This window comes from Euphorbia lathyris, chromosome 2 (assembly GCF_963576675.1).
Source record: "Euphorbia lathyris chromosome 2, ddEupLath1.1, whole genome shotgun sequence".
Classification (NCBI taxonomy): domain Eukaryota; kingdom Viridiplantae; phylum Streptophyta; class Magnoliopsida; order Malpighiales; family Euphorbiaceae; genus Euphorbia; species Euphorbia lathyris.
Genome location: NC_088911.1, coordinates 10,242,431 through 10,254,594, shown reverse-complemented (window position 1 = coordinate 10,254,594; position 12,164 = coordinate 10,242,431). Strand labels below are relative to the sequence as shown.

Here is a 12,164-nt window from a genome sequence, read left to right as displayed (position 1 = left end):
CTGTTATCTCAAGTCGGGTCCCAATCATAATGAACTCCTTCACCGGATCCATGTAACTGTCTAAATATCTAAATATCTAAAGCTTGTGAGATCAGCTTTCTGTCTCGACAGAAAACATTGTTACATGCAAGTCTCAACAGTGATATGCCAACCCCTATAACATATTACTTGACTTGGGTTGATTTTAAGTTTATTGATCTTATTATAAAGTATAGTCTCACTTCATGCTTGTATGAACACTTTATAACTACTTAAATAAACTTAGGATTACTTTCTTTATGAAAGATTTGTGCCTTTATATATAGTTACATTTTAATGCTATATATCTGATTAAACAAATGACTAAATAAACAATTTATTCATTAATATTTATATCCTAAAACAATTGTCTTTAGGACACTAAACTCCAACAACCCACACCACCACAGTCACCCCTACACCGATTGCCCTTGGCAAATGTGCAGCCTCCACAGATGGGTCCTAGGGATCCTAAGGTAAGAAGACCCAACTATGTTCTTGTACATAACACAGATAGTGATAGTGATGATTTTGAGGGTATTGGGAATGATGGCACCTTTAGAAATATGAGGGATGTTGGTCCCATAGGCAACCGACATGTGGGTGTTGCTAGGGCAGACCCAGGTCTAGGAAACTTTGATAGAGACGATGCTTTTAAGCTAAAAATAGACTTACCATCCTTCAGAGGCGAGTTAGATATAGAAGGGTTCCTGGACTGGTTATCTAAAGTTGAGCGTTTCTTTGAGTATGTTGGGATTCCTGATGAAAGGAAAGTGATGCTGGTGGCGTATCGTCTGAAGGGTGGTGCATCAGTGTGGTGGGACCAGTTGAGGGAAGAAAGGAGAAGAGGGGACAGAGATCCGATTAGATATTGGCTACGAATGAAAGCGATGCTGAGGGAGTGGTTCCTACCGTCGGATTATGAGCAGTACATTTACAGTTCCTACAAAGGATGTTCTCAGGGAAGTCGAAGTGTCCATGAATATACCTCGGAGTTCCTGAGACTTTCGGCAAGGGCTAACTTGTCAGAAACCGAAAGTCAAAAGACCTCTAGGTATCTAGAAGGGTTGAGATACAACATCCAAGATCGTATGATGGTGATCCGAGTGCAGGATGCCATGAATTTAGCTCTTAAGGCCGAATCCCAACTGACCGGGAGATCCAGGAGATCCGCCACTACTGAGCATACGCCTAGAGGAAGAGATAATATAAAGTTCTATGACAAAGGCAAACAAGTGGCGAGTGCTAGTGGGGCAAAGGTCAGCAACGTGGGAAAAGGACATGGAGGAGATACTAGACCTTACAAAGAGGTACATATACTGCCTAAGAACAACAACCCATACGCCATGCCAGCACCTTTTAAATGTTCTAGGTGCAATGAGCCAGGTCATAGGTCCAATGAGTGTCCTAGGCGGAAGAGCGCCAACATGGTGGAGAGATATGGGGATGACTATGAAGAAGGGGATGAAGTGTTTTGTGAGCCCTTATATGATGAGGATGACGAGGAGCATGAGGAGAGACACGCCATTCATATGGTAAGGTGTTTGTTAGTCTCCATCCAGGTAGAGGGAGATAAGAGGCACCAACTATTCAGGACTCGCTGTTTTGTGAAAGGAGAGCGATGCAATGTTATAATAGATAGTGGCAGCCAGGAGAATATTGTGAGCAGCAACATCGTTTGGAAATTTGGGTTGTTGGCGGAGGCGCATATTGACCCATATAGAGTTGGATAGATCAAGAACGTGGGTAAGCTCCGAGTAGATCAGAGGTGTAAAGTGCCCATTGAGATTGGAGATTATATGGATGAGATCTATTTTCATGTAGTTGATATGGACGCTTGCCACCTCTTGTTGGGAAGACCATGGCAGTTTGATAGAGACGCCATCCATGCAGGAAGAAGGAATACTTACATATTTATAAAAGATGAGGTGAAGTTTGTACTTATGCCAATGATGAGAGAGCCAAAGGTCAACGAGAAGTCTACATTGGTAGTCTGTCCCACACATAAATCATTCGTTAGCGAATGTGAGGAGAGCCATATGGTGTATGTTGTAATGGTTAAGGCGAATCATGAAGTATTCCAAGAGGGAAAAAGAGAGATGCCGAATAAAGTGACCCGCCTACTTGGCGGGTACCAAGATCTGTTCCCTGAAGAGTTGCCAAGTGGTTTACCACCTTTGAGGGACATCCAATATCATATCGATCTTGTGTCTGGGGCTAGTTTACCAAGCCTCCCGTATTATCGAATGAGTCCAAAGGAGAATGACATCATAAGACAGAAGGTGGAGGAACTCATTGAGATGGGATACGTTAGCGAAAGTATGAGTCCATGCGCCGTTCCAGCTTTACTTACGCCCAAGAAGGATGGGTCTTGGCGGATGTGTGTAGACAACAAGGCTATTAACAAGATCACCATCAAGTACACGTTCCCTATCCCAAGGCTGGATGATATGATGGATCAACTTGGCGGATCCAAAGTCTTCTCCAAGATTGATCTCAGGAGTGGGTATCATTAGATACGAATTCGAGTCGGGGATGAGTGGAAGACTGCCTTCAAGACCAGAGATGGGTTGTATGAGTGGCTAGTGATTCCATTTGGACTGACTAACGCCCCCAGTACATTTATGAGGCTAATGAATCAGGTGCTTCGCCCGATAATTGGAAAATTTATAGTTGTGTATTTTGATGATATTCTGATTCATAGTCAGACCTTGGCCGAACATGTGGAGCACTTGCAGATAGTGTTTGACTTATTGAGGAAATACCAGTTATATGCCAACACCAAGATGTGATTTTGTCATGGAAAGCCTGGTTTTCCTTGGGTTCGTGGTTAGTGGCGACGGAGTCCAAGTTGATGAGGAGAAGATGAGAGCTATCAGAGAGTGGCCTACACCTAGAAATGTGGGGGATATCAGGAGTTTTCATGGGCTAGCAACGTTTTATCGATGATTTATGAAAAACTTCAGTTCTATAGTAACCCCATTGACGGAATGCTTGAAGAAGGGAAGAGGGTTCGAATGGGCGGATGCTCAAGAGGACAGTTTCGCCTTGATTAAGGAAAAGTTAAGCACAACACTCGTACTGGCCTATCCCGATTTTGATAAACTGTTTGAATTTGAGTGTGATGCTAGTGGAATTGGGATTGGTGGCGTCTTGATACAAGAAAAAAGGCCTATTGCATATTTCAATGAAAAGCTCTGTGAAGTAAGACAAAAGTGGACGACCTATGATCAAGAATTTTATGCTGTGGTTAGGGCGTTGAAGACATGGGAACATTACTTGGTGGGGAAAGAATTTATCCTCTACACTGACCACCAAGCTCTTAAATACTTGGGAAGTCTGAAGCAGCTCCAAAGCTCCATAAATGTCTGATGGTCCGCCTTCATAGATAAGTTCCCTTATAAACTTATCCATAAGGCTGGAAAATAGAACAAGGTGTCGGTTGCCCTAAGCCGGAGGGTGGCACTATTAAAGATAGTGAACCTGGAGGTCGAGTGTTTTGAACACATCCGAGGAGAATACAGGACGGATCCTAATTTTGGCAGTATTTGGAAAAAGTGTCAGCACCAGTATGAGTATGGGGCGTATCACTTAATGGACGAGTATCTTATGAGGGGCAACCAAGCCTTCAAAAAAACAAAGCAACAAAATCAGAATCTCGAATTCACATACACGTTGGCATTACAAATAAGTAAAATGAGGAGAAACCTTTAATTTTAAAAATGAAAAAAACAAACAAAAAGAAAACAGGGGGTTGCTAATACCACTTTTAAATAGTTGAAGGGGCAAATGAGCCGTCCCGTAAATTTAGAGGGTAAAATGATTAAAAGTGACAAGTTCAGGGAGCTGCATATGGTTTAGGCCTAATTATATTATATTGTTTGATTTTTTTTTTTTTTGAAGTGCAATACGAAGGATGTAATACTTTAAAATAGATAATCTCCTTAAAAGTCTTTGTGTTGTGTTTCAAAAAAAATTCTTTCAAAAAAAAATATAATATAATTTTATGTTTAATTACAATAATATTATTAAAATATAGAGATATTTTTGATGTTCCAAAATATACCTTTTAAATTATTTCCATTTAAAAAAAAAAAGAATTATTTCCATTTATTATAACCCTAAATTAGGAGATTTTTTTTGAAGAGCCAAATTAAAAATACTGTACCTTTTATATTATTTCCAAATACATAATTTTTTATTATAAAAGTAATAAATAATTTTATATTCATTTATTTTTACCGAATACAATAATGTTATTAAATTAAAGGCATTACATCATATGAGTCCTCAAACTAAAGCTTCAAAATCAATTAGCACCTTAAACTATCAAAATCATCAAATAGATCCCTAAACTAAGCAAATATCATCAATTGAGTCCTCATCTTATTTTAAAATCAGAAACTGTGACTGTTTGATATAGACTGTAAAAATCTCTGTGTTAGTTGAAAATGAGTTTAGAGAAGAAAGTTTAAAACTATTCAACCGAATGATTTTTTACGAGGCCTCAATTGATTATTTTTGTTTAGAATGAGGATTCAATTGATGAAATTTTTATTAGTTCAGGATATGATTGATAATTTTGATAGTTTAAGATCCTAATTGATTTTAAAAACTTAATTTAGGAAGTCAAATGAGTATTATGTCTAAATTAAATTATATCTCAAAGAAAACATTATTAAATTATAAGTTACCTCATTTTCATTTTCGATTATATAATATTTATGTTTATTACCATGTAGATAATTTAATTTCCTTAAATTTTTTATGACAGTAAACGTCCTTTTTGGGTTTGTTGATCGAAAAGGAAATCGTCAGTGAAGAATATTTTAGAATAAGCAATTTTCCATTTCTGTTCCGTTTAGAATCTTACATTGATTTTCTTCCAAATCTAATTCATTCTCTTACCATAAATCTCTCGTTTTCCTTTCATTTTCCCGGTTAGGTTTTCATATATATGTGCATTTCTCTGCCCGTTGTGGATTCACAAATTCCTGCTTCTGTATGGTGTCGGAATTGTTCCTGTTTCGTGGTTTTGGTGAAATTGCTGTATCTGAATTGGCGAATTGAGGTTGAGGCATGCTTATTCAGGAATTGAAGGAAGGGGAAGTGGAGGCGGAGGTGGAGGGGAAGAGCCGGGAGGAGAAATTTTCATCTGGTTCGGATGGTTATAGCAGCAGTACTATTTCCGTTTTGGATGCGAAGCGGGTTTTGGTTGGAGTAGGGGCTCGTGCTTTGTTTTATCCCACACTGTTGTACAATATTTTGAGGAACAAGATTCAATCTGAGTTTCGGTGGTGGGATAGGGTTGATGAGGTATAATATCGTAAACTCAAATTATTTGTTTGTTTTTGTACATTCTTTATGTGTAATTGCTCGCTGAATGAATTTATTTGGTTATTATCTCAAGTTTTTCCTGCAATTGCTAAGGGTTCCTTGGATAATATGCATAAAATGATGATGAACAGGGGAAAATTGGATTTACAAACGGATAAAAACTCCATTGTTGTGGTCATTTAGACCTAAAAGCCTAACTTGTTTGGGTTTCAATTTTCTACTTTCAAAATTGTTTTGTGTCCTGTGAATTTGCTGTTCTTTTTGGATATTTATGTTGGGGAAAATGCTTTTAACTATGGTAATAGTTTTAGACAGGGAAGTGGCTGAAAAAAGTAGAAAGAGGTTTGGATCATAAGTTAGTAGATTGACGATTTTAACTGAAACATGCTTATTGTTGGAGGGAAACCTCTAGGGGTGGTAACAGGGCGGGGGACGGGGATGGGGATGTATTTCTCACTCCATCCCCCACACTTGCAGGGACAGATATGGGGAATCCCTGTTAAAGGTTTCTGAGATTTTTTCATCCTCTCCCCTCCCGGGCGGATCCCTGGGTAATGGGGAATCCCCTAGGGGTGGCAACTGGGGTTTCATGTACTGTTACTGTAATGCTATGTTGCTTGTCTGAATTGGAATTAAAACCAAACTGCATTACCAAAGAGTAGAATCCTTTTATTTGATATGAATAAAGTCGAGTGGCATTACAGTTAGAGATGAACATGATTTGCAATTAACGTTTAATATCACAGTAATCGAGCAAATGTGGTGTGTGATACTTTTCTGCCTCAAAATGTTGGTTTTGGCCTGCCCTCTTATAAAAACCTACCTTACCTTGTAAATCTATTATCTTCCCCCCTTATTTGTCTGATTGCAGTTCTAAAAAGTGACCGGAAGAACCCATATTGATAATGTATGTTGCTTGGAAATAAATATTTTTGGCATATATTTTTATTATTTCTTCGAAAAGTTTGACCATTTGTTCAGTCCTTACATCTTCTTTGTTATTTTGATCCATCAATCTTTATTCATTTTTCCCTTCTTTCAGTTCATATTATTAGGTGCTGTTCCCTTTCCTACTGATGTTCCTCGCTTGAAGGATCTTGGAGTTGCTGCAGTGGTTACCTTAAATGAACCGTATGAGACTTTGGTACCAACATCATTGTATCATGTGAGTTAATGCAATATTAGTTCGTCTCAACATCATCTGCATGTAATAACCTATAAATATGGCGTAAACGTATAATAAATTAGTGGTAAAAGTATGTTTTTCATAGCTGTATTTTCTTTATGAAGATAACGGTTTTATGGGGCATACTTCTATGCTGGTTTAGATTGGAAAATATTTTTATGCCTACAGTTTCCTTCCAAATAGAATGTGTTCTCAGATCAATAGTTTCGGTGCCAGTACTATTCCCCGGCGTTTTGATCTGACATGAATAAAAATTAGGGCTGTTAATTTCTTACACGACAACATAATTTACAGAGAACACACTTGGCACGACCCTTTTGATGCATTTATATCATATATAATTATGTGGAGTATATAGATCATAGATCACATTAACATGATTATGACATGACAACCTGTTTTGACACCCCTAATAAAAATGCATGCTTTTCAAGTGCTTATAGGTTTATGATAATATGTGCAGGCTTACAACATTGCTCATTTGGTGATTCCGACTAGAGATTATCTTTATGCTCCATCACTCACTGATATATGCCAAGCTGTGGATTTCATTCACGGTATGCATGTTCTCTATGTTCAGTTATTTGATGTGCTACTGTTTTTTATTGATTTTCTCCTCTCGTGTGGCAGAGTAGTTACGAATATGATTTATCAATGTCCTTCATTCACTATTAATATAATTATTGTAGAAAATGCTTCCACGGGGAAGACAACATATGTTCATTGTAAAGCTGGTAGAGGGCGCAGTACGACTGTTCTTCTCTGTTACCTTGTATGTATACACCCATTATTAAACAAATTCACTGGCTGTCTGGCTGACTATATAGTACATAGTATATACACTCTAATTTTAATTTTAGTTTTTCCTTTTGTTCCTTCTCTGTATAACAGGTGCAGCACAGGCATATGACACCAAGTGATGCATATGATTATGTGAGGTCTATTAGGCCGAGAGTACTTTTGGCCTCTTCCCAGTGGCAGGTGTGTAGACTTTTTGAACAACAACTAATCTTATTTTTCTAATACCAAAGTTGTCAGATAATTGACGTTATAAACCATGTATTTTTTCGGGGTAAATTACATTCATGGCCTTGAACTATATAGCACTACTAACATTAGAGCCCCTAAACTTTAATTTTTTGACATAAAAATCCTTGAATTTACATTTTATGTATCATTAAAAGTCCAAATCAACAACAATCAGTTGAAAATTAACAAAATGATAAGGGTAGAATAGGTGTTTGACCATAATTTTAGGTGACATGGATACAAAAAGAGGGAATGATGTAGTTCAACTTGTCCAAGTCATCAATCCGTTAATTTGTTTTTTTATGGATTTTTGTTGATTTGTGTTTTAGTATTACAGAATGTTAAGTTTAACAATTTTCATATCATGAAATGAAGTTTAGGGGCCATTAATATTAGTAGCGGTATATTTCACACCCATAGATGTATTTTACCCTGGTTTTTCATGTAAACGCTACTAGTAAGTTGTGTCAATAACTTGATAAACAGTTGCATATGTAAATGGCCAAGCTTAGTTTTTGGAAGAAATGAAAGTCCGGAGTGTCCGACTCTAGTACATTAACCTCCTAGAAGTGTGGTGCTTCCTAGGGTTGGAGGAATGGATAAAAGGGAGGATGGATAAATGTATTTCCCTACGATTGGAATATTAATAAATAATTATGTGTAAATTTGCTTATTTGTCCCTTCTAACTTAAGATAACTATTATTTTAATATAAAAGAAAAAGAATAGTTAAAGGATAAATAAGTAATAAAATAATATAAAAAATTGTTTTCTTCCCACAATCCTTCAAAATTTGAAGGATTAAAAAATGGAGGCCCATATGCGGAAGGAAGGATGGGGTAAAATACATCCGTGGCCCCTAAACTATATTGCTACTAACATCATGTCCCCTAAACTTCATTTCTTGACATAAAACACATTGAACTTCACAATTTTGTAACATTGAAGTCCAAATTCATAAAAAAAAAGAATTAGCGAAATGATGACTTGGACAAGTTTAACTTCATCATTGACTCTTTTTATCCATGCCATAAAAAATCATGGTCAAATATCTATTTTACCCTCAACATTTTGTTAGTTTTTAACGGATTTTTTAATCTGGAGTTTAATGTTATAGAATGTAAAGTTCAAAAAAATTTATGTCAAGAAATGAAGTTTAGGGGTCATAATGTTAGTACCAGGGCTGTGGAAGCAATTTACCCGAATGATGGGTATCAGTCCGCTCCTTCCTAGTTCCCTTCTTACCAAACACTCTGTGCGTAAGCTGGTTTGTAATTTTTGAACTCATTCTGTGGGACATTTTCATGAAACAGGCAGTTGAAGATTACTATCTTCTCAAGGTGAAGGAAATTGGCACTTTTGGAAAATCCCTAAATTCTTCTCTAACCAAAGAAGACACCAAGGAGAATGTAGCAGCCTCGGATGAAGATCCATTTGTGGTTGTAACAGATTCTGATCTCGACGGATACGATTTCGATTGTGAATCAGTTGTAATGGATGGTGAAAAGAGGTTGGGAGAATCTAGCCTGGTTTGCAGAGTTCAGTTTGCTAGTCAAGCAGCTGTTTCCAGACTTTCCTGCCTCTGGCTTGGTTACCATTCAAACCCGAAAAGCTCAAGAGAGAAGCTTGGAAGCTCTGTCGAGGAAGAACGATTGACAAGTCTCAATGTCGACATCCAAGTTCATTGAGATATCAATATCTACTAGAGCAGTGTTGTGGTTTGTTCATTTTTGTGCCAATTTTTTCACAGATTTTCTCATTCATTGCCAAGTATTCTTGTTTTGCAATGAGTTTGAAGTGGGAGCTACGAATAAGATTGTAGCGCCCCATAGTTTGTTGTGTTTGATATGTGTTCCTTTTAATTAAGGGTCGGTTTGGTTCAACTCTTATTGCTTACCGGTAGCTAGTTGATAGATTTTAGTTGATTTTTCTTTGAAAATAGTTACCGTACAAATCAGAAAAGCGTGAAAGCTCCGTGGAGGATGATAAGTCTCACTGTTGACATCCAAGTCTATTGAAATGTCAATATCTACAAGAAGACTGTTGTTTTCCTTTTCATTTTTGTGCCAATTTTTTCGCATCCATTTGCTGAGTATTCTTATTTTGTGATGAGTTAGAAGTAGGAGCTACGAATAACATTGTAGCGCCTGGTCGTTTATTGTATTTGATTGTAGCGCCGGGTCGTTTTTTTGTATTTGATATGTTCAATATGTTCGATTGTTGTTGTTAGCTGATGGATGTTTAGTTCATTTTTCTTTTAAAATAGTTATAGCTTTTGTTATCCGCTAGTTGGTGTCGTTGTACTTCACTGCGTTGCCCTTTTTAAAGGTAAGAATTTTGAGAATGTATCGTTTTGACAAAACTAACTTTCTCTCATTTGGCTTTATAGAAACTAAGAAAACTATGTTTGGCATGGATGATGACTTTCTAGTTAACTGAAAGTCATAAATATATTCGATGAATTTATTAGTTCGGGGTTAGATTATCTGAAAATTACTAATCACAAGGGCTAATTTAAGCCAAATCAAAATATACAGATTTATTAAGAAATCCAGCCAAGTAAAAGGGCTAAAACATGAATTTCTTAGGGTTTAAGGATTGATTCCCTATTCATTTATTTTCTCTGGTTAACTTAAACTTTTACACATTGAGCTTCCTACTAAGAGCTTAATGGTGTGAAAAATAAACATTAGGGATTTAATACTTAAAATTTTAAAAATTGAGAGGCTTAATTAAGTGTTTTGACCTTTGTTTACTATGTATATATTTTATTGTTTTTTTAAGGATAATAAATAATTAATGTTTTCAGTTTTCCCCCTAAATGTTGGAATATTTATGTTCAACAATTAAAAATAGTGGAATGAAAAGTAAAAAAAAATTGAAATAAAAAATAAAAGGTCTATGTCTTTAGAAAATACCATATGGATTAACTGAATTTAGTATTCTATCTACAAACTAATATATAAACAGAATTGATAGAAAAAAATACATCACTTTATACTAATTCACGTCGTATACAAACATTTTATATTAGCTAACTTATAATAAATTAAATTTCTATAATTCATTTTTGTTTTTATTGTTATAAGCAAAAATTAACCCCTTGATCTTTATATTTTTTTTTATTAAGTCTATGATCTTTAATTTTAATGGTTTAATTAATAGAGCCGTTAGTAAAAGCCTCAAAGTTATATATGGGGTAAATTACAAAAACAAAAAAAAAAAAAAAAAGCTTGTGGTTTTACATATATTCTAGAATCAGTTCTTATGATTTTTTTTTTTTTTTTGCAAAATGAAAATTCTGTTTATCGCCATATGTGATCGAGAAATTTCAGCTTACCCCATTAACTTAGCTAACGTGGCAAAGGAAAAAAAGTTCGAAAAGATTGGAAGACCTATAAAAGCCCCTTTTCCCACTCTTTTGTTTTCAACTCATTTCTCTTCATTTGTAACCCTTAAAAAATACACTTATCCATTTTTGCTGCTTTGATGGTGTTTTTCTTTGATTATATAGCTAAATCATGTTAACAATAGACATGTACATGGGTTTGGTTCGGGCCTAACAATACTCGATTCAAATCCAGTCATGTCCCTTATTAATTTAGGCGGGTTTGGACTGAGCTATGTTTGAGTTTAAAAATCAAGGGTCAAATACATGAATATCATAATTAAGTACAAAATTACAATTAAGTCATACCATCAAACTTAATTCTTAATATGTCATTAATCTCTATATATTATGATTTTACACCATAATTTAAAAAATCTAAACTCAAACTCAAATCATATATTAATACAAATGTATTTAATTATGAATATCTCAGTAGCAGCATTCTTAATGTGTGCGTGAGAATGCGCAAGGATCTGATGTGTACTATTGTTGTTGTCTTATGGTCTATTTGGAAAAGCAGGAATGATCTGATATGGAATACGCGCTTTGTACCTACTGTTATTACTGTTCGTACTGGTTTGAATTTCCCAACAAATTGGAAGAAGTACCAGAAATCATTTGAGGGAGCTGCTGATGTTCTGATACGGCTTCCTTCTACTGGCCCAACGTCGTCTGTACCTGTTGGTCAAATGTCGGATGATCCTATTGATGCTGATGTTGGTTCAACGTTGGATGTTCCTACTATGGCTGCTGCTATTACTCATCGAGCAGCTTCTGCTAGTACTCGCCGAGCATCTGCTGATGGTCAACATCCTTCATATGTTGCTGATATTGCTCGTCGAGCATTTTCTGCTGGTGCTCGCCGAGCATCTACTGCTGGTCGACATTCTGCTCATGTGGCTGCTGCTGCTCGCCGATCACCTTCTGCTGCTGCTTGCCGAGCACCTACTGCTGTTCGACATCCTTCTCATGTTGTTGTTGTTGCTGCTGCTGCTCACCGAGCACCTACTGCTGGTCGACATCTTTCATATGTTGTTGCTGCTGCTCCTTTGTTCTTTGCGTCTGCTACTGATATGGTTTCAACATCGGCTGCACCTGCTGCTGCTGATGCTTCAATGGGCATTATACCTGATAATGCTGCCGATCCAATGCATATTGTACCTGCTGAAGATGCTGTTCGAAGGGGTAGGGAGAGGCAAGATGT

The 12,164-nt window shown here is 36.5% G+C and overlaps 1 protein-coding gene across 1 annotated transcript; it reads left to right on the top strand.

Annotated features, from left to right (window-relative positions):
• Positions 1-4,792: 4,792 nt before the first annotated feature.
• LOC136216565 (phosphatidylglycerophosphate phosphatase PTPMT2-like) lies at positions 4,793-9,798 on the top strand. Its single transcript, XM_066003109.1, has 6 exons — positions 4,793-5,334; positions 6,398-6,520; positions 7,005-7,098; positions 7,231-7,313; positions 7,433-7,522; positions 8,883-9,798. The coding sequence occupies exons 1-6, from the start codon at positions 5,098-5,100 to the stop codon at positions 9,255-9,257; spliced, it is 1,002 nt and encodes a 333-aa protein (XP_065859181.1). The 5' UTR covers positions 4,793-5,097; the 3' UTR covers positions 9,258-9,798.
• The last annotated feature ends 2,366 nt before the right edge of the window (positions 9,799-12,164 follow it).

Coding starts and splice junctions, on each gene's coding strand:
- LOC136216565 (XM_066003109.1), top strand. CDS start 5,098: ATGCTTATTCAGGAATTGAAGGAAGGGGAAGTGGAGGCGGAGGTGGAG. Junction 7,099..7,230: donor AGCTGTGGATTTCATTCACG/GTATGCATGTTC, acceptor TAATTATTGTAG/AAAATGCTTCCACGGGGAAG. Junction 7,314..7,432: donor CTGTTCTTCTCTGTTACCTT/GTATGTATACAC, acceptor TCTGTATAACAG/GTGCAGCACAGGCATATGAC.